The sequence below is a fragment of the Pleurodeles waltl genome, chromosome 7 (assembly GCF_031143425.1).
Source record: "Pleurodeles waltl isolate 20211129_DDA chromosome 7, aPleWal1.hap1.20221129, whole genome shotgun sequence".
Taxonomy (NCBI): Eukaryota; Metazoa; Chordata; class Amphibia; order Caudata; family Salamandridae; genus Pleurodeles; species Pleurodeles waltl.
Window position 1 is genome coordinate 292,536,662 of NC_090446.1, and position 20,398 is coordinate 292,557,059.

General features: G+C 42.5%; 1 protein-coding gene across 1 annotated transcript in view; it reads left to right on the forward strand.

The window, feature by feature from the left end:
* The window catches only part of LOC138247246 (BPI fold-containing family B member 4-like), a 92,745-nt gene that overhangs the window by 47,772 nt on the left and 24,575 nt on the right, over positions 1–20,398 (forward strand). The window contains exons 8-12 of the mRNA XM_069201975.1: positions 652–743; positions 7,001–7,186; positions 7,730–7,783; positions 8,726–8,896; positions 9,362–9,432. Of these exons, the coding sequence (XP_069058076.1) occupies positions 652–743; positions 7,001–7,186; positions 7,730–7,783; positions 8,726–8,896; positions 9,362–9,432 (574 nt within the window). The remainder of the gene's footprint in view (positions 1–651; positions 744–7,000; positions 7,187–7,729; positions 7,784–8,725; positions 8,897–9,361; positions 9,433–20,398) is intronic.

Genomic DNA, 20,398 nt, shown 5'->3' on the forward strand with positions numbered 1-20,398 from the left:
TTCCTATGCCACAGTTCTAATCTTGCATGTGTGAAATAAATGTGTACCTCCAACGGAAACCATGTAAAGTATGGCAATCATATAAATCATTACTTTTTTGGTTTCACTAAATCTGCACCCGTGACCTACTGAAGATTCACTGTCACTTTAAGCACTTTTCCTATTTGTTTCTAAAGGTTTTGGGGGTACTTTAGGCCCTCATTACAGGTTGACTGATAATTACTGATATGTGGGGTAGTGCATGTTACCGCACGTATTAAGAGTGCATGTTAACGCACATATCAGGATTTTGCATTTTTATCGCACCTTACAGATACCGAAAGCAATGAAAAGGGCATTCTCCCTTAAATGTAGAAAGGTTAAACCTGCCCGAATTTAAAAGGAGGACAATGCCGGGTAATGACTGGGACATGAAGGTTTTAGTATAGTAAGTACCACGCTTCAATGTATGCCTTATTTTAAGGGAGGAAGCGGAAAACAGGAGTTATTCATTGCACCTGATAAACAAAGTACCCTGCAGTATCTTCATTTGTCAGTTGTGAGAAACATTGTACCTACAACTTGGCCACTAGAAAAGCGTGCCTTAGGAACAATCAATGGCAGCTTTGGTGCAGCAGCCTTTTTATACTTCTTTCTCTTGTTTACTTCCAGCACTGGTGCCACTTGGTCTTCTTTCGAGTATCCAGTTCACAGTGTCAAGTCTGCCAATAGTCACTGGCCAGTTCATTGAGCTTGATCTAAATGTAAGTACCGAATAATATCTATAATTTGTTTTATAGTTCTATCCTATTTATTTAGCTTCTAAAGCTCTCTGTAAACTCATCAAACGCTTTAAAGATGAACCATGAGCAAATCAAAGACTCGGTCCCTCATTATTAGGTGCCTGGTTAAGTGCGATAGGTGCTGTAATTGTTGTTATGACACATTTTATAATTATGTGTGTTTTGTAATAAATATCAAAGGGCAGACCAGCTGATCATTATTGTAAGGAAATGCCCTGTATTTTCAGGAACATGTGAAGTTTACTGTGGAAGCACCAAAATCTGCATGTTATTCCCCAAGAACTTGAAATATCGATGTTCCTAATATTTATGACGAAAAGTCTTAATTTTATTAAAGACAAGGAGGCAAGTATAATGCATTTCTTTTCTTGCTTAACTTTAATAGCAGCAGTCAAGATGAACAAACTACAACTCCCAAGTTGTGAAGGAAAAGAGCCAATGGGAAGAAAAGCGTAGTACGAACACAGTAACCAATCAGAATAACATACACACTATTATTACGTCACTTGACTGTGAACAGCTCTCTTTTCTTGCACGAGAAGTCAATCAGAACGAAATAGAGGGAAAATAGAAAATAAAATAAGAATAGCCATGACGAAGGAAAATAGTTCAGAACAAAAGTTCATGAATCTAGGAAATGGAAAAGGTACTGCAGCAACAGGACTGGCAGGACTTCCTGAAAACAAAGGATCTGAGAGTATGGATGCAAAAGGGATTGATGTTGATTTACATGGACGGTTAATTAGTAGTCGTTGTCGCTGTGAGGATGTGAGAAAACAACAGTTAAACAGTGCGGTGGGATAATACTCGCCTCCGTGTCTTTATTAAAATTAAGACTTTCCCTCATAAATACTAGGAAAATCTACATTTTATGTCAAGACCGGAGGCTCTATTATGCTTGTTAAAAGTGCATTAATCACATTCATTGAAACATTATCAACAGGTTTACAATAAAATACTTTAAATACATTATCATTGGACCAATCTGCAGATCTAAGAATGTTCTCTAAGCAGGAACCCCCCCAAAAGGCTTTGGATGCCATTGCTACTCTGGAAGAATAAGCCCCAAACGTGGAAGTATCAATACCCGCCAAAAACATGATCCATTTTACCCAGCGAGCTAGAGTAGGGGAAGATACAGGATTATAGGGTTTCCTAAAAGAGATAAGGAATTGGGATACAGAGGACATTCTTAGAACTACAGTCTTGTGTTCATAAACATTTAAACATTGTCCAACACATAACTTGGGATGATCAGGAAAATAAGGATAAAATACTGATGTTAGATTTGTTTTGGTTCGACAAAACACTGTGAACAAAACACCTGATGGAGTAAACTGGTGAGAAAAAAATGTCTAAAGCTTTAACATTAGATAGACGTTTAATAGATAAGAGGCATAATAACATCGCCAACTTGGCATATAACATTTGTAGGGAAAGCATAGAATTATCGGGCAAGACAAAAAGAGATTTAAATCCACATTTCCATCCCGTAACTGACTATATTTGGGAAGCGGAGGATTAGAAACTATTACTCCCTTCAAAAGTCGGCAAACGAGAGGATGTTCTCTCACTGGTTTTCTATTCACATAAGCATGGTTGGATGAAATAGCTGATCTTTAAAGATTAATGGTGCAATAGGATTTGCCTTTGCTAGCTTCTGCAACTAGGAAATTAATGATGAATGGGAATTGATGCCTCTTCCCAAGCACCAGCTGTGCCATAAAGACCAAGCTGATTTGTAAGCCTTCCTAGTACCTGGAGCCCAGGATTGTTTGATATATTCTAAAGCCTCAATGAAATAAAAGGGAGGGGTTTTGAATTCCCAACATTTTTCAAATCAAAAGGGTCAGAAGATTGCCTAAGATGAGGTTGTGAGGCTGATTCTGAGAGTCCAACAAGAGGTTTGGAAACGAAGGAAGATGGATGGGACAGTCTAGCGAAATTTCCAAAAGGGTTGGGAGCTATATCTGGGATTGCCAGAATGGAGCTATAAGCAGTGTCTGAATACGTTAGGCCTTTTCTTAAATGTTGGATTTTTAGTCTCTGTAGCACCCGATAGAGAAGAGGGCCTGGAAATATCGCTCGAATAGAGGAAGAAAGAAGTCCAACTATTCGAGCTTGTGATCTTAGAGAAATCAAGGAGTTGCGTAGAATCTGAAGAATTTCTGATTTTATGGATTTTATTTTTGTCGAAGGAAGAAGAAGGGTGGCAGAAGCTGAATTTATTTTGAAACCTAAGAATTCTTTTAGTTGAGTTGGAGACAGAAGGATTTTTCTTTGTTGAGAAAAAAAACCTGGATCCGATAAAAGAGAGCATGTCACTGTCAGGTGAGATATGAGGGACTAAGAAGACTGACTCAGTACAAGAATGTCATCTAGATAAATGATGAGTCTCACTTCTTGAGCTCTGATGAAAGCTACCACTGGTTTCATGAGCTTAGTGAAGCACCACAGTGCTGACAAGAGTCCGAAGGGCAGAGAGGTAAAGTGGAAGTGTTGGTCTAACCACTGAAATTGTAGAAATTTCCAGAAATCTGGATGAATCGGAACCATCAGATATGCATCTTGTAGGTCTAAACTAACCATCAAGTCGTGTTGAAGGAGAGTATCTCTGAGATGAAGAATTATTTCCATTTTGAAATGCCGATAGACTACAAAATGGATGAAGCACTTGAAATTGATTACGGGACTCATCTTTTTGTTTTTCTTTTAAACTAAGAAAATGGAGCTGATGAATTCTGATGGATTGGGCTAGGTAAGAGCAATTGCTTGTTTCTGTAGAAGAGACTGTACTTCTGAAGAAATGAGTTCGGACATTTCTGTCGAAAATCGTGGAGGTAGAGGTAAACATGTTTGGACAGGGTTTGAGTAGAGTTCGATAATACAACCTTGTACTGTATTTAATACCCAAGGGTCTGAGGTGATTGACAACCATTTTGGAAGAAAAAAGCGAAGACGGATCCTCTACATAAGGAAGGCCGGAATATAGGCTTACCTGATTGATTGGAGAACCTGGAGCTCTTGTAACCTATGTTACGGAAATTTCTGCCTCTTTGCGTGTAAAACTGCGGCTTGTATTCTTGATAAAATGTGTTGTAGTAACCTCAGGATCCTTGGTTGTAATAGCCGCAGCTGGCAAAGCGGTTCCTGCCTCTGTCAGCTCGGCAAAAACCCACTGAGGAAACTTTTTCTTCAAGGACTGTTGAACTTTGTCCAAAGACGCAAAGGTGTAAACATATTTGCTTGATTCTTTAATGAACGATTCCCAAAAGAGCAGAGCCTCCGTTCTGACATCAGGATGCACCGTCGCCAAATTTACTAATTTGGGGTCGACTTTAAGTAAGAGATCTTTCCTTCTTTCATAAGTCAGCGTGGACTTAGCATTACCAAGGAGGCAAACTGTCCGCTGAACCCATAACATAAGTTCTTCCGTATCAATAATACTGCCATCTAGCCTGGCAGACTCTGCAAGATCAAAAATGTGTGTAAGGGGGCCAACCACATCTAAAAGTTTATCCTGGTAGGAGGACCATGCTTTATCCACCCCTTTATGCGGTTCTTTGCCGAATTTGGTAAAAAGGTTAGCAGAGCTTAATCAATATAGTGAGTTATTGTGATGTTTTGGAGAAGGGAGGGCCGAGGACATTCAGATCTTAACTTGGCCCTAGTCTGTTCGTCAAGAGGAAAATTCAGGTTGGAGGATACATGCTACCCCACATGATCCACAGGCACCCACTCTGTGGAATTTGGGTGGAGAATGTGACTTGGATCAAACATCGGTACCCCTTCGGAATCCATGACAAAAATGGCAACAGCAGTCTGAGGAGACGGTAGAAATATAATAGAGTAAAATTACATATAAATATTATTATTGGAAAAAAGAATGATAAAAGTACTTAACTTGACTGCAAGAAGCAAGAAAAGGAGGGCTGTTCACAGTCAAGTGATGTAATAGTGTGTATGTTATTCTGATTGGTTACTGTGTTCATACTACGCTTTTCTTTCCATTGGCTCTTTTCCTTCCTCACTTGGGAGTTGTAGTTTGTTCATCTTGACTGCTGCTATTAAAGTTAAGCAAGAAAAGAAATGCATAATAGGAGCCTACGGTCTTGACATAAAATTGAAAATTGCCCTTTTGCAAATTTCACCAGGAAAAAACAGGTAAAGTAGTCATAGAGAGTTAAAACTTGCAGTAATCAGGTGATCAAACTGTAATACTGCAGGTTACCGCTCAATCTGAGTTCCTTATCCTAGAGAAGCATAGTAATCTGTACTTGGGAAATATCACACCCTGCAGCATAAGTATTTCTCCAAAGTAGTACTCCCCTCCTGTTATATCAGGACTCTCTAACGGGGATCTGGCGGTAGATTTACTAGCAATGTGCACTGCTACATAGTCATGCCAAAGGTCACAAAGCAGCATGATGTCTGTGAAGGGGCTTTTCTGTTCAGTACAAAATATATTTTGTGCTGGAAAGGTGCCATTTTCTTTATACAAATTGTGCTTTAGGAACGTCCCTGTATGTATGAGAATATGTATGTTTGTATTTTTGTTATGTTTTTCCAGAAGACCTGAGTCTGGACACATTGTTAAAGCTGTCTCTAGGCCAGATCTAAAAATATCACCTCTCAAGGTGTGATGGTTGTTAGTTCGCAGATGAATTTGTGGTCCTCCCAACCATGGCCCAGTGAGTTAAATCTTCACCTGACACCAGTTTCTCTGATTGGTAGTAGGCGCAATAGACTGAAGATTTCTATAGTATTCAAACTTCACAATTTACAGATAATTCTCTTTGCTTTCCATCTACTCAAAAACATCTGTGACTGTAGCTCCTAGTTACGGTCTAGGCAGTTGGGAATGTGTAGGAATCTTAAAGTATGAGCCTAATCATCTGCAGAAACTTCTGAAGTCTTGCATGTATGGAGATGGTGATAGGGTTCATTCATGTTCAATTACTTAAAATCATTACATGGTACAATATACAAAAATGTATTACTTTGCAGGTATACTTGGAAGGAGTAAGGAGAGTGAAATGCCTAACCAGTGCATACACTATATCCATCTGATATTCAGTTACAAGTATTTCTTTCTTTCTTTCCTTCTTTCTTCCTTTCTTTCTTTCTTTCTTTCTTTCTTTCTTTCTTTCTTTCTTTCTTTCTTTCTTTCTTTCTTTCTTTCTTTCTTTCTCCTACATTGGCATGTAAACTTACAGCTGAACTGCAGTGTCAGTTAATGTAATGTGATTAAGTAAGCAGTGAAGAAGATTATAAGTGTTACAGCTACTATTTCTTTGGTAATAAATCTCCCCCCCGTCAGGTGGTGAGTCACTCAAAAGGTTACAATTGGGGAAATAATTACAAACTTTCTGTCGTCTGGTAAGCGGAAGAGAATTTAAATCTATACATTCTGTATGACCTGTATGTCACGTTGGGCTTTGATTATGGCTCTCTCAATGTATCCTAAGTCAACACCATTATACAAAGTATTACATTTTATGATGTAATAATAATCTGTATCATGATGTGATTTAGAATGTGCTGAAAAGTACTTTATAGTCTACATGCTGTTCCAACATGCAACCGTTCATATGGCTCTCCTTCATCCAAAAGCATATGTGGCCAAGATATCTTGCAATGATACCATGCACTAAGCATTCATTTTCCAGCTGGCTATTGAGCTAGGTGTCAATTGCGAACATCTGGAACTGAGAAAGGGGGTGTTGGACAGTGATGGTGAAAGTGAAAATGGCTGTGGTACCCCACAAGCAAGCTCACATTTCTCCTACTTTGTTTTCCAAATTCTGTGACTGTGGTCCTTAAGGAAAAAATACCTAGGACAGTTTCTGAATTTCACATCCGGTCTTTCAGCTGATCCATCAGTATGCAATGGTGTAAATTATCTTTTCAAACCTTAGTTAAAGACCAATCTATGTTACTTATAAGTTGTATTCTGAATAAGGTATATTTTCCCTATATTTAAAATAACTTGATTTGGGCCAAAAATATTTAATGTTGTTCGTAAGTGTATGATCTAATGTTGAAATAAAAAGAAACAAATGTTTATATTTTATCAGATGGGAATTATGTAATCTATTTTCAATACACAATTTGTGTGCTATTCCAAAATCACTTGGGACCATATTCGCAATTTTACCTAATTGATAAGCCAAACAATAAATAAGTAAATAAATATTCACATTTCTTCCTATTTCTAGACAATTGTGAGTGGCGTGGGAGGAGGCCTTATTGACTATCCCTTGGGCCACAGAAAACGAATTGTAATGCCACCAATGAAAGATGCTACCACTTCACAGCTTGGTCTATCTGCCAATTTCCTTGGTTGTGTTTTGACTGCCCTTCAAAAAGAAGGCCTTCTTGAGGTTGAGCTTAAAGATGGTGACGTAAGTAACCAATAGGAAGCCTAACAAGTTCTGGTTAATAATTGTATTATAAAGTACTGCAAGATCATATGTACAATGATACCTACATGATGACACACATCTAAAAATATATACAGCTCAAGGAGTACATGGGCCAAAAAGCCCCCAAATATTTGATAACCCGAGACAGACCAACCAGTCTAATAGCGGTTGATACATTACAGTGCTTCTTCCAGCCATGGAATAGTCTAATGTAACCAAATACATATTTTAATATCTTACAAAGTAGTCAAGAATATTAGGTATTTGAAAACAGTATAGTTAAAAAAAAATAAACGTCAACATCCTTGAAAGCAAAGAAAGCAGAGTGTGTCACCACATTTTGATTCTTCTTTAATTCTGTGCATCTAATTCTGATGGGTCTCTGGCTTTACACTCTTTTGTAATCAAGTAAATTATATATTAATATGGTGGTCCTGGGCAAGGGTTATTAGATTAACATGGTAAATGGAACAAGTAATGTAATTTGATAGTTCCTAAGATGAGTGTTTTGTCATCATATAGGTTCCAGAGCTGCCACCTCTGACAACAGCTGTTCTTGGAGGTCTAGTTCCAAAGGTAAGTGTACATTGCTGTGGTTGAGCCATTAGGTATCACACTCAAAAGGACCAATTTAAATTCATATATGAAAACTGAAAACTATGGTATATTTGCATTATACTTCCATATTGTGCCAGTGTTGATTTAATACCATTCTTTCTGCCTACTACTTAATCTGTAGGTATGCATGTGTGTTTCTGTATTGAAGAAGTGGATCATAAACTAATGGCAGGGGGAATTTATTTAAGGAGCAAGCTTATACTAATCCTTAGGGCAAATGTTTGAGTTTATTCCTAGTATTTGCACTCTAAAGGCAGTGGAGCATGAGGATCACTGAGCTCTTTGCTACCTAAGGTGTTTTAAGAGCTCAAAGTGGGTATGTAAAATAAAGAATGTGGGCATACCTATGTCATTCAATACTGGCTGAGCATCGTATATAAAAAAAGAAGAGTCATTGTGTTTTATGCTGACCTGCATACTGAACTAAGTTCCAAGTGTTTTTTTTATCTTGCCAAACTGACCTAGGATCTTTTATTACCATTGGTGGGTTTACCACACTAACCAGAATCTCACACCTAATCCAGCAATGACATTCATTGACATACTAGACCGTGGTCTACTGTAGTGAAGAAGGGTATTGTAACTATGTTGATAATATGCAATGTTATAAAAAGAGATGGTAATACTTCTCTCTTTAACAGTTATAGTTGGTGTGAGCTTAAATTAGTGAGTGGTCTCAGTGTCTTACGTACCTGTTAAGGATAGGGGTTTATCGTAAGAAGAAGAATACAGTAGCATGTGGTTTAGGAGAAAGAGAACTAAAAGAGAGAGGAAATTGTAAATGCATTTCAGAAAGGATTCCCATGTTCGCTGTTCCATAACTGATTATAGTCATACAATACATGAGGTCGCCATGTGCTAATGGTGATCTTGTGTGCATGTCTCTGCCCTGGCCTGCAGGTTGCTGAAATGTTCCCTGAGTCAAGGCCACTGGTAATGAGGATGACAGTTCCCAAGGCTCCGAAGGTGACTTTGAAGAAGAATCAAGGGGCAGTGATGATGAATGCAAAAGCAGAGGTTTTTGCATCCATGCCAGACTCTTCACTCAGCTCCATCTGTGTCTTGAGTGTGGTGAGTATTATGCACATAATCTTTCTTAGTTCTCACAAACCTATTTTCCTCTTTAATCTATGCCTGCACTTTCCTCTTGGCAAAGGTTTGCAATCCACTGCTATTTTTTCTCTTTTTATATTGCTTCTCCGTTTTCAGACAACTCTTTTTATCCTTGATGTGTTCTTTTAATGTCCCAAGTATTAGCTTTAAACTGGTATATCATTTGCACACAGTATAGGCTACCATTACAAGTCCAAATTTGCCGCTCAATTTGCTATTAGCTCCATCCATCTGCCCTGCCTGTTCACTAAGACACTTTGAAAATGTTGCCTTCTTCACTTGTTTGTCTGAAGTTTGGAAAGTTTCAGATATTTTTTGAAGGGTAAACTCATGGCCTAATAAGTTTACATAATATTATGATACTATACAGTGACATTATCGCCTAGTCTGAGAACTGACTTTCTTCACCATTTCTCATTTCAGACTGCCAACTTGATTGCTCAATTTTCAGTTTTAGGTGGAGACAAATTGAAGATTGTCTTAAATCTAGACAGGTATCGCATTTATTACATTTATTCTTACTACTGGAGAAATGCAATCCTCCTGATCTAGTCTAATGATGATAGTTTCTTTTCAGCAAATCACGTGAGCTTGTTCAGGAAGCGTTTGTGAGTAGGATGTTGTGAGCCTGTGTGGTGCGTGAATTCCATGCAGTGATATTATGTAGTAACTATCACTGCAGATCTAGTATATAGTAGGAGAAGCAGGCCAGTAGTCAGGAATCAAATCTTCAAGAGTAAGGGCAAGCCTTGGTAAATGGTTGTATTCACTATATCGGGTCAAGATATCAACAAAAACACTGTGCTTTCGCTACTTCTTCGAGGTAAGTATTTATTTTCCATGCTTTGTGGCGGTGAGGCTGGTATGCAGGATGACATGAGATTAGAAAACCACAGTAAACAGTGAACAAAGCATGATGACTTACCCTGTTATTAGGTACCTATGGTTAGATGTGTTTCTTATTTCCATTAACACCATTCTTGACTATTATTATTAGGAAGATGGGAATTAAACTAGGTAAAGTTATTTGAAAGTTGATGTAAGATGATGATACCCACTGCTGAAAGTGGGTAAAGAGTAACGCCTGAGTTAGACTAACTATCATGGGAACCTAAATGCTTAGGGCCATATTTATACTTTTCGACGCACAACTGCGCCAACGCAGTTGTGCGTCAAAAAATCTAACGCCGGCTAACGCCATTCTGAAGCGCCATGCGGGCGCTGTATTTATTCAATGACGTTAGCCGGCGTTAGCCGGCGGAGCTGCCTGGTGTGCGTAAAAAAAAATGACTTACACCAGGCAGCGCCGGCGTAGGGGAATATGGAGCTTGGGCGTCAAAAAATGGGGCAAGTCAGGCTGAGGCAAAATTTTCGCCTCAACCCGATTTGCGCCATTTTGTTTGACTCCCAACCCCCATTGAAATGACGCCTGTCTTAGCAAAGACAGGAGTCATGCCCCCTTGCCCAATGGCCATGCCCAGAGGACTTATGTCCCCTGGGCATGGTCATTGGGCATAGTGGCATGTAGGGGGGCACAAATCAGGCCCCCCCATGCCACAAAAAAAAAGAAAAAATACTTACCTGAACTTACCTTAAGTTCCTTGGGATGAGTCCCTCCATCCTTGGGCGTCCTCCTGGGGTGGGCAAGGGTTGCAGGGGGTGTCCCTGGGGGCATGGTAGGGCACCTCTGGGATCCTTCCGAGCCCACAGGTCCCTTAACGCCTGCCCTGACCAGGCGTTAAAAAAACGACGCAAAAGCGGCTGGACGTCATTTTTTTTGACCCGCCCACTCCCGGGCGTCATTTTTGCCCAGGAGTGTAAATACGGCGCACATGCCTCGGAGTCATTTTTTAGAAGGGAACGCCTACCTTGGATATCATTAACGCAAAGTAGGTGTCCACGCAAAAAAATGACGCAAACTCCATGAACTTTGGCGCTAGACGCGTCTAACGTATAAAGTATAAATATGGAGTTCGTTTTGCGCCGAATTGTCGTAAAAAAAACCGACGCAAATCCGGCGCAAACAGAGTATAAATATGGCCCTTAGTATTATAGGAAAGGCAAAGTACCAAAGGCAAATGTCAGCATAAACTGAGAGGGATAATGTTTTTCTCAGTCAGTTATGAGAGAAATATAAAGTTTAGCTCGGATAAAAAAAAACAGGATGGAAACCTGATATGACGTTCTCTGACTCTATTTAAAAATTATTGTAACCAAGAGGAACTACAGATTGAATGACAGCGATTCAAACACATTGCAAAAAGTATACCTCACCCGGAGCAAGGAAGGTACTTCTAACCCTCCTCCATTTTATTGGTGGCATACAAGCATAGTCTTCTAAAAGGTCTTCATGTTATGAGACAGCAATAAAGCTGTAGTAATATACAGGGTTGGAAAGTGGCTCCCCTTAGTGAATTCAATAGCTAATAAAGTAGCCCACAGTCTGCAAATCGGTGAAGTTTTGAACTTGTAATGGCAGGCTGTGCATAGGTTTTGTAAGGTATGCAAGACTGCATGGATTTGTGCTCTTGCTAGCAATGTTGTTGTTATATCAGGAAACTCAGGAGTGAAAACCGGCCTCTGGCGCTGCTTGATTGCCCTAAAGTTCAGTGTGAGCCTGGCAATATAGTTAGACATAATAATAAATTCTACTACTTCCTGTCATTTAAGCGCATATAAAAAAGAAGTATTCATGAATTAAGGTACCTGAAATATATTTGACGAGAGTGAGAGAGAGAGAGAGAGAGAGAGAGAGAGAGAGAGAGAGAGAGAGAGAGAGAGAGAGAGAGAGAGAGAGAGAGAGAGAAAGAGAGAGAGAGAGAGAGAGAGAGAAAGAAAAAGTAAGGGATACAATGGTGTAAGGAAACAGGCTTTTCGAAGGTTTCCCCTATGGTTTTCCCTCATTTGGACTATTATCTGCTGACTTTCAACTTTGACAGCGCACTGAGGCCTGCTGTTCAGGCCTCAGTGACTGCGTTTAGTTCCTTTACAAAATGATGTTTGATTGGGTGACCCTAATTGACATGTACTGACATACTTATATGTCCCTAGTATATGGAAACCAGGTAGCCAGGGCATGTAAGCAGTGTGTCCTCATAAGAGCGTTCATTCGATTTTGCCATTGCCATTAATGACAAAGTCCCGAAGTCCTTTAACTATATATATGTCTCCTCTAAGGCAGGCCTATGGAGCCGTATTTCAAGGAGCTGTATATTGTTAAGAAAGACATATATTTTTCATATGTCTTTACAGCATAACCCATAAAGTGGTGGTTTTGCTGACAACAGTAACCATGTTGGCTAATACAGGGTTAGTGGTTGACACCACTGCTAATCTAACTCCGAATGTGACTACCTAACTGGGTAGTGTAAGTTATCAAATTAAAGAGGACATTAAATGTGACTCAGTGATGTAGCTGACATTTAAGTAACTTTTAAGGTTTGCCCCTTTTACCAAATTGCCACACTGAAACCCAGCTAATCCAGTAGACTTAAAGATGTATTGTGACTGAGGCAGGATTCTGCCCACCTGGGGAGATGTGTTAATGACTCTAAGTCCAGAAACAAAGGCTGTTGTTGCACTGGCAGGCGTGACCCCCTTTCATAGGATGTCTGCACTTGGTAGTAGCCCAAAATACGAGGTGAAGCCACCTTTGAAGGGCTGCCGTGACAACACTCCCAGGTAAGATGCCTTTTTGATTCCTGAAGACTGAGTGGAGCCAGGGACAGAGGGGGGAAACCCAGTTCACAGACTGGTTTTCCAGGGGCGTGCAGCCCCATCATACGCATTCCTCTGGGGGTGGGCTGTCAAGGTTCTCACAGTTGAAAACAACTTCTGCCATGTTGTGGTGCCAGGAATGTTGCAGTGTGGGATAGCAAGATGACACCATCGTGGGACGGTGTCACCAGTGAGGAGGGCACCAACATTTCCATTAGCTAGTGGCCGATTTCTCCCTGCAGGGAACTTTGATGGGTTATAATAAGCACCCAAGGTAGCCCAGATTTTAGTACTCGCTGGACTTTGAAGATGGATGGGAACCTGTTGGAAGCACACAAAGAGAGGCTGCAATGTAGGAGCGACTGTACCTGCTGCACTTTGGGCTAGTGGAGTTTCGACTTTGTTCTGAGTGCCTGGCTCAGGAAAAAGTTGATTCCCGGCTCCAACCCAAAGCAGATGCTCTAAGGGTCAGGTGGCTGATCCCCCCAGAACAGCACTGGGGACATTAAAGCTAGAAGAGTCCAAATCAACTCTCTGGTAGCCACTGCTGACGATTTGCCACTACCGGACACCGGGCACTTCAAGAGACAGATCAGAGATAGCCAAAGCGTGCACACATGTTTGCAGGACCTGTGGGTTTGACTTATGACAGGATTCGTCGAACGAGAGGGACACTAGCAACCAGCAAAGATTTGAACTGTGACAGCTGTGTTGCAAGAATGAAAGATCTGCAATAGCAGCCCTTTCACCCCTGCACAGAGGACTTCATGGGAACCCGAGATCCATGGACAGAATCAACTCACCTTACTAGTGAACCCAGGTCTCGATTGGACTTCACCTTGGTCAACCAAACAGCATCAGGAGCATTACTTGACCATCTTTAAGCTTGCATCCCTCAGCACCTGGACCACTCCATAGAAGCCAATGTCGGTTATCCTGTAATGTTTGGAACTACCTTTAATAACGCCCTGGTGGCCAGGTAACTGTCCAAAAATCGTTACTGCCTTCCTAGACCTCTATCCAGCTAAACTTGGTCACCCAGCTCGGGTAGGAGTTGCTGTTCTTACTGTTTCACACTTTTCAAAACTTTTTGAAAGTTTTGAAAGTTACATTTGGCAATGCTTGTTTGTGGTTGATATGAAAGTTTTTAAATGATTTAAAAATTGTTGTCTCTGGACACCTCTGGTGGATTCTGATGATCAATGACACTAAAAATTCATAAAAATATGTTCTGGTTTCATAAAATTACTCTTAACAACAGTAATGCACCAAAGTCGTAGTTTGGGTCTTTTGTTACAGAGAGTTACGGAGAGTGCTGTACTCAGTGCAAGGTTGGCTGAGAGTGACAAAAACAGTGAGACAGGTTAAACTCCAAAGGAACTGTGTGCAACAGTGGAAGTCCCCCACCTGTGCGGCATGTATACCTAGCAAGGGGTCACACTGAAAAATGATATGGACTGCCACAGACAGTGGATCGAATTTGGAATTGAACAGAAATCCAGATGTAAAGAATAATTGATTAACTTTTTTCCTTCTGTAGGGTCATCCCAAGTCTTTTTGCCTCCTTCCTCCTATTTTTTCTGGCCTGTCACTGTTGGCTCTAGGACTCTGAGCACTTTAACACTGCTGACCAATGCTAAAGTGCAGTTGCTCTCCCATCTAAAGTTGGTATGATTGGTTTATACCTTATAGGCATATTTTATTTACCTGTAAGTCCCTTGTACGGTGGTATCTCTATACCCAGGGCCTGTAAATTAAATACTACTAGTGGGCCTGCAGCGCTGCTTGCGCCACCCACTGAAGTAGACTTTCAAACCTGTCTCAGGCCTGCTAGCGCAGGGCCTGAGTGCGCAGTTTTTTGCCACAGGGACCTGGCATCTAAAATTACTTGCCAGGCCCAGAACTCCCCTTTTACTACATAGACGTCACCCCTAAGGTACGCCCTAGCTAGCCCTTTGGGGAGGGTGCCAGGTGTGTAGAAGGCAGGACATGTGCCAGGTTGCGTGGCCTGTCCTGGTAGTGACAAACAGCCTAACTTGGTGTCTCACTGCTGTGAGTGCTGCCTTCTCATAGGATTGCATTAGAAATGCCCTGCCTTATGTGTAAGGGGCATTGTCTGTTTTATGAGGGGTAGCGTAGGCGTGTTTGGTATGGTTGTGATGGTGATAATAAATGCTGCTTACTGGTGTGGGTGTATTTTTTATTACTTTTACAGAAATGCCACTTATAGAAAGTGCGCGTTTCTCTGTGCTTATGACTCTGGTGTTTTGCAGCTTGACTCCAATCCACGCCTGGGTAGAGTGACAGTTGGGGCTTTGTGCATACTTTTCAGACAGCCTGTACACACGGAGGGTGGAGATGTCACAGAGGTGCATCTGCATACTGAATAGTCTTCCTGGGCTGAGAGAAGGGAGAGGCGGGGCACACCTACATTTGTAAAGGTGGTGCCCTGGCTTCACACACTAGGGTCATTTACCCCCCACTGATGTTTGGAGCTTGTGCTGAAGGAAAGAGGGGGAACTCCCAGAACCAGTTGTAACTGGTTGGAACCTCCTCTCCCCATTATTGTAAAACACTTTAAGGACTGAGTATAAGTACAGGGGGATTTTCACACAATTTGGAGATACTTGGAATCATCTTGGAACTGGACACAAAGGACTGGAAGGACTCACCAGGAACTGCCAAGGACTGCTACTGTTGTGCTGACCTGTGATCTGCTTGGTCACTGTAAAGGACTTGCCACCTGCTTAAATCCTCTGTGCTGGCCTGTTGCTGGGCCCCTCCCCTTGTGGGCCTTTTTCTAGGACTCTTGTACCCCTTGGGCAGGGTGCTGTGGCCCCTGACCCCTACAAGGATCTTCAAGCCACGAAGAGTGCTTCAATACATCTCTGTGAGTAGCGCTGTGGAGACTGCTGTTGCTGTAATGCCACTAGTGCTTGAAAAGTGCTCTGTCAGATTGTGGCCTGAAATTCACCGCCCAGACCCGGGCTTAATTTAATGCCCCAGTGCTTTGAAAAGCACGTGGTGGTACCTGAGGATCACTGCCGCAGCCCGCGTAGGCCGTTCAACTCAAGCGCGAGTGAAGCACGTCACAGTGTCCCTGGGGCACGAAGAAAACCTTTCTTCCAAGGACCGGAGCAAGCTTGCTCCTATTGGTGCCACCGGGGCAAGGTCTGCTCTGTAGAGCACCCCAGGGGCACCAGAAGGCCCTGATTCGTGCCAGAACGTCATCAGAGGCAGGAAGGGGAGGAGGATGCCTCTCCTTCACCTGCCAAGCCCCAGAGGGCTCTTTGTTGATCTGCTTGCGGGGCGGCAGCATCACCGGAGGCTCGCCTGCACCGCAGACCCCTTGTTGGCCCCTTGTGGGCCGGGACCCTAAGCAATCGTGGGCCCCAGGAAGGGCCCCTCACCAGTCAGAGGGGGTACATGAGCCCCCCTCCCCCACTATATACTTTTGAGGATATTGACCCCCAGTGATCGCAGGCCTGTCCATTGCACAGAGGAGGTGCATGCTGTCCCCCTCTGCTTCAAAGAACCAGAGGCCCCGTTTTGCGCAGAGGTGCGCCGGGGGCCCCATTTTTCATCTTCCAGGCACTAAAGGTGCCTTCATCATTAAACCAGGTATTCCCTAAAGGAACAATGTATATATTCTAAGGTCTTCTTACAGACTCTGCTAATTTATATATTGCCTACCTGTTTTTGATGTTTTTATATATGTATGTGAATGTTCCTATTATTGGCATATCATACGTATATGTTTCTAGGACTTGCCATATGGTGTATAATGTTCCTACTATGGGCGTTTATGATATTCTTATGACAAGTGCTTTGGTATAATAAAGTGTTTCCTGACTACGGCTTATGTTGCAGAACACTGAGTAACCTGAGTGTTATATGTGACTACTGCTAGTCTGCAGAGACACTAATGTGTAACGTTCTGACAACTGTTAAGGTAGCAGGATAGTACTGATACGCATTGTTTGGTCTAATAATTGTGTTGTGTACAATACAGTATATTTTCATATAACTTGGTGTTGTGTTTTCTTTGTGGTGGGGATAGTGCGTCACATGTGTTGTGCAAATGCTTTGCACATTGCCTCTGGGATAGGCCTGACTGCTCGTGCCAAGCTACCAATAGGGTGAGCAGGGGTTATCTTGGACGTGTAACTCCCTTGCCCTGACTAGAGTGGGTAGGTTCTGCCTGGCTGATGGGCATACCCTAGCCAACCAGAAATCCCATTTCTAACAAAAATCAGAATACAACACAGGTCAGACAAAGCTCAAGACCAGGAAACCAGACAATAAGAAAGAACAAGCGATAAAGACTGAAGAGAAATAACACACTAACTCAGGTAACCACAGATTCAGTAAAGAGACAGGGAAGAAACAAAGAAAAGGAATTATGAACTGGACTTCAGAAATCAAGAACAGGAGCTATGGGATCAATAACAGGCTGTAACTAAGAGAGACTGGGACAAGTAACTCCCTCTTGTTATAGCAAACGTACAATTAGGAATCAGGAAAAGAAATGCGAGAATGTCCCCAACAAGCACTGGAACAAGTAATGCCCTACTGGCACATTGAAACTCGAACTTGATACTTGATTTTAGAACAAGGAATTCAGGTATGTACCCAAAAAGCACTGGAACAAGTACTGCCCTCTTAGTACATTGAATAAACACAGGAATTCAGAGCAAGGTCAGAATAGTAAATCAGCACAAGGAAACAAAGAGAATCACTGTAACCAAGCTAACATGTGATTAGAAGCCCAACAGTCAAAACAATTAGGATAAAATGGTAGAAAATGAAGGCAGAAATAAGGTGACTATGGCCCTCATTCTGACCTTGGCGGGCGGCGGAGGCCGCCCGCCAAAGTCCCGCCGTCAGGTTACCGTTCCGCGGTCGAAAGACCGCGGCGGTAATTCTGACATTCCCACTGGGCTGGCGGGCGGCCGCCTTCAGGCCGCCCGCCAGCCCAGCGGGAAAGAGGCTTCCACGATGAAGCCGGCTCGGAATCGAGCCGGCGGAGTGAAAGCTGTGCGACGGGTGCAGTTGCACCCATCGCGTATTTCACTGTCTGCGCAGTGGCATGGGCACTGCAGGGGCCCCCAGGGGCCCCGCGACCCCCCCTACCGCCATCCGGTTCCCGGCGGGCGGACCGCCGGGAACTGGATGGCGGTAGGGGGGGTCGGAATCCCCTCGGCGGCACAGCAAGCTGCGCCGCCTTGGAGGATTCCAATGGGCGGCGGTACACTGGCGGGTGACCGCCAGTGTTGCCGGTCCGACCGCGGCTTTACCGCCGCGGTCGGAATGCCCATTGGAGCACCGCCGGCCTGTCGGCGGTGCTCCCGCGGTCCTCCAACCCGGCGGTCATGGACCGCCAGGGTTGGAATGACCACCTATGTGTTTAGTGAGGAAGACACACATAAAGTTCAATGCTCCACAGGGTAGCCACAGGAAATCAGAACACAGCAAAAAGCAATACCAGATAACCAGATTTTTCTCAGGTTTTCAAGGGTTTGCCAGTGCAGGCAAATGCAGTAAAAAGCTCGAGCTACCAGTACCCTCCCAGTACCAGCAGTTAAAGCAAAGATTCTGAATACAGACTTTAGCGTTAAACCGCTCCTTAAAGGTCACACCCACACAGGATGACTGGAACACAAAACTGGTGTGATGTAGCAACACTGGGCGGGTGAGAGCAGGTAAAGTCCTTTCTCAAGCTCTCTGCCTGATGGAGTGCATGGAGATTCCAGGAAGCAACAAAGAGGCAGCAAAACACAGAAATTAGTATTTCAAGGTAGAAAGACATTGCAGAAACAAGCTGAGAGTGTTAAGCAAGGGTGAAACACACAAAGCTCAATGTGGCTCATGATGGGAGGATCCTGACATTTCATGCCAAAAGAGGAAAATCAAATAGATTTGGAAAATAGTAAACAGTCCTTTTTGAAAATACAGCATATTCAAAGCTTACAAGAGTGAACAACCTATGAAGAAATTGTAAGGCCCCATTGAAACAAATAATGTCCAGTTGCAAATGGTGCTCACTGCACTTGTAGTGCAAGAGACTGTCTTATTTGTTTTTTTATTTGCCTCTATTTATTTATTAGCAGTTTTCTGCAATTGCAGTTAATTGTGCAGAGGGCCTGGCATCCTTACATGGGTTGGTGCAGTCACGGACTGCCCCAGCCTGTGGGGATACCCTCACTTCGGTTTCATGAGTGCAGGCATGTTTTTCCATTTATAGAATTGTCTATGTACACGCAATGCAGGCACCTGTAAAGATGGATGTAAGGTTGGGGGTATGAAATGGAGCTAAAGGACAGATAATTGATGGAACTTGGGAGTGTTAATGGGAAGGATAAATGGCTGGACATTTAATGGATTTTCAAAATTCTTAGCAGAGAATACTTACTTCTGCTGACAATGCACGTGAAACTGTCTTTGTACTCCTGCTCATGAAAAATGAATAATTTAAATCTCTTATTTTGCCCTGCCCATATGACCCATAGGCCTAGGATCTCTCAAGCATCTTTCTTCCAGCTCTCCCAATCTTCAGTTCAGAAGCTACACTGTACAGCGTTGCCCATACCCCACCCTGTTCCATTCTCATCCTAGTACCTTCATGCCCAGTAGGTCCCATCTCTGCCTGCCACTAGTTTCCTTTTCCTGCGTCCTGCACATTTACCCAGGCAATATCCCATTTGTCTTTGAATTCTGTTAATTATATTTTTTTGAAAAACACATCTATTACTATAAGGTTCCAATGGGCATCTTGGTTTGAATAAGGCACTCACACATCTAACTTAGATGAATGCATACAGAGAGGTTCACTGAGGATCCACCTTTCTGTTTTCACAACAGATGCTTGCTTGACCTACTATGTTCTTGCTTTCTGTCTGAGAGAAGAAACTCAGTTAGCCCTAGACATTTCACTACTCACGAACCTCCTTTCATTCTGAGCAATACTGAACTGCAAGCACCATAATGCAAGGGCCAATCAATAACTGGATAAGGTATTTATTTGCCCTCAGTTCCCCTGCATCAGGTCTGAGACAGCTGCAGGGCTGTCAAAACTTCAGTCTTCATATGCAATATGCAAGGGTCTCAAAGTTGTGAACCATTGCAATTCTTTAAAGAGCACTTCAATCCTGGCCTCCAGTACACATTTGTGCAACACTTTTGAGATCTCCATACAAGGCTGTTACTGTGGACTTACACCCCGGCATGCCAGACCCATTGGTTCTTGGGCATCCTTTGTGCTCTTGCAAGGCACTTTGTCATACCTCAAATCATGTTCTGTTACAGCAGTGCAGACACCACTGGGGTGGTCTCTCAATGCTCTTCTGATCTGGTATACAGTACATGTAATAATGCCTGTAAAGACTCTGATGGGTAAAAAGGAATAACAGAGTTGAGGAGATTAACATGCCTTCGCCAGACATTTGCTCTATCTGCATCCTTAGTATCTTCCACTTAATTGCGCTACAGTGAATGCATGGAATGTAGTAATGATAACACCTGCTATTAACTGCCGTAGGGCCTGATTTACATCTTGGTGGATGGAATACTCTGTCACAAATGTGACTGATATCCCGTCCACCGTATTATGATCCCCATAGGATGTAAAGGGATCGTAATATGGCAGACTGGGTATCCATCACGTTTGTGACGGAATATTACCCTCTGCCAAACTCAGATCCTTAATCTAATTAACTTTCTAGATATCGAAACATTGCTATAATC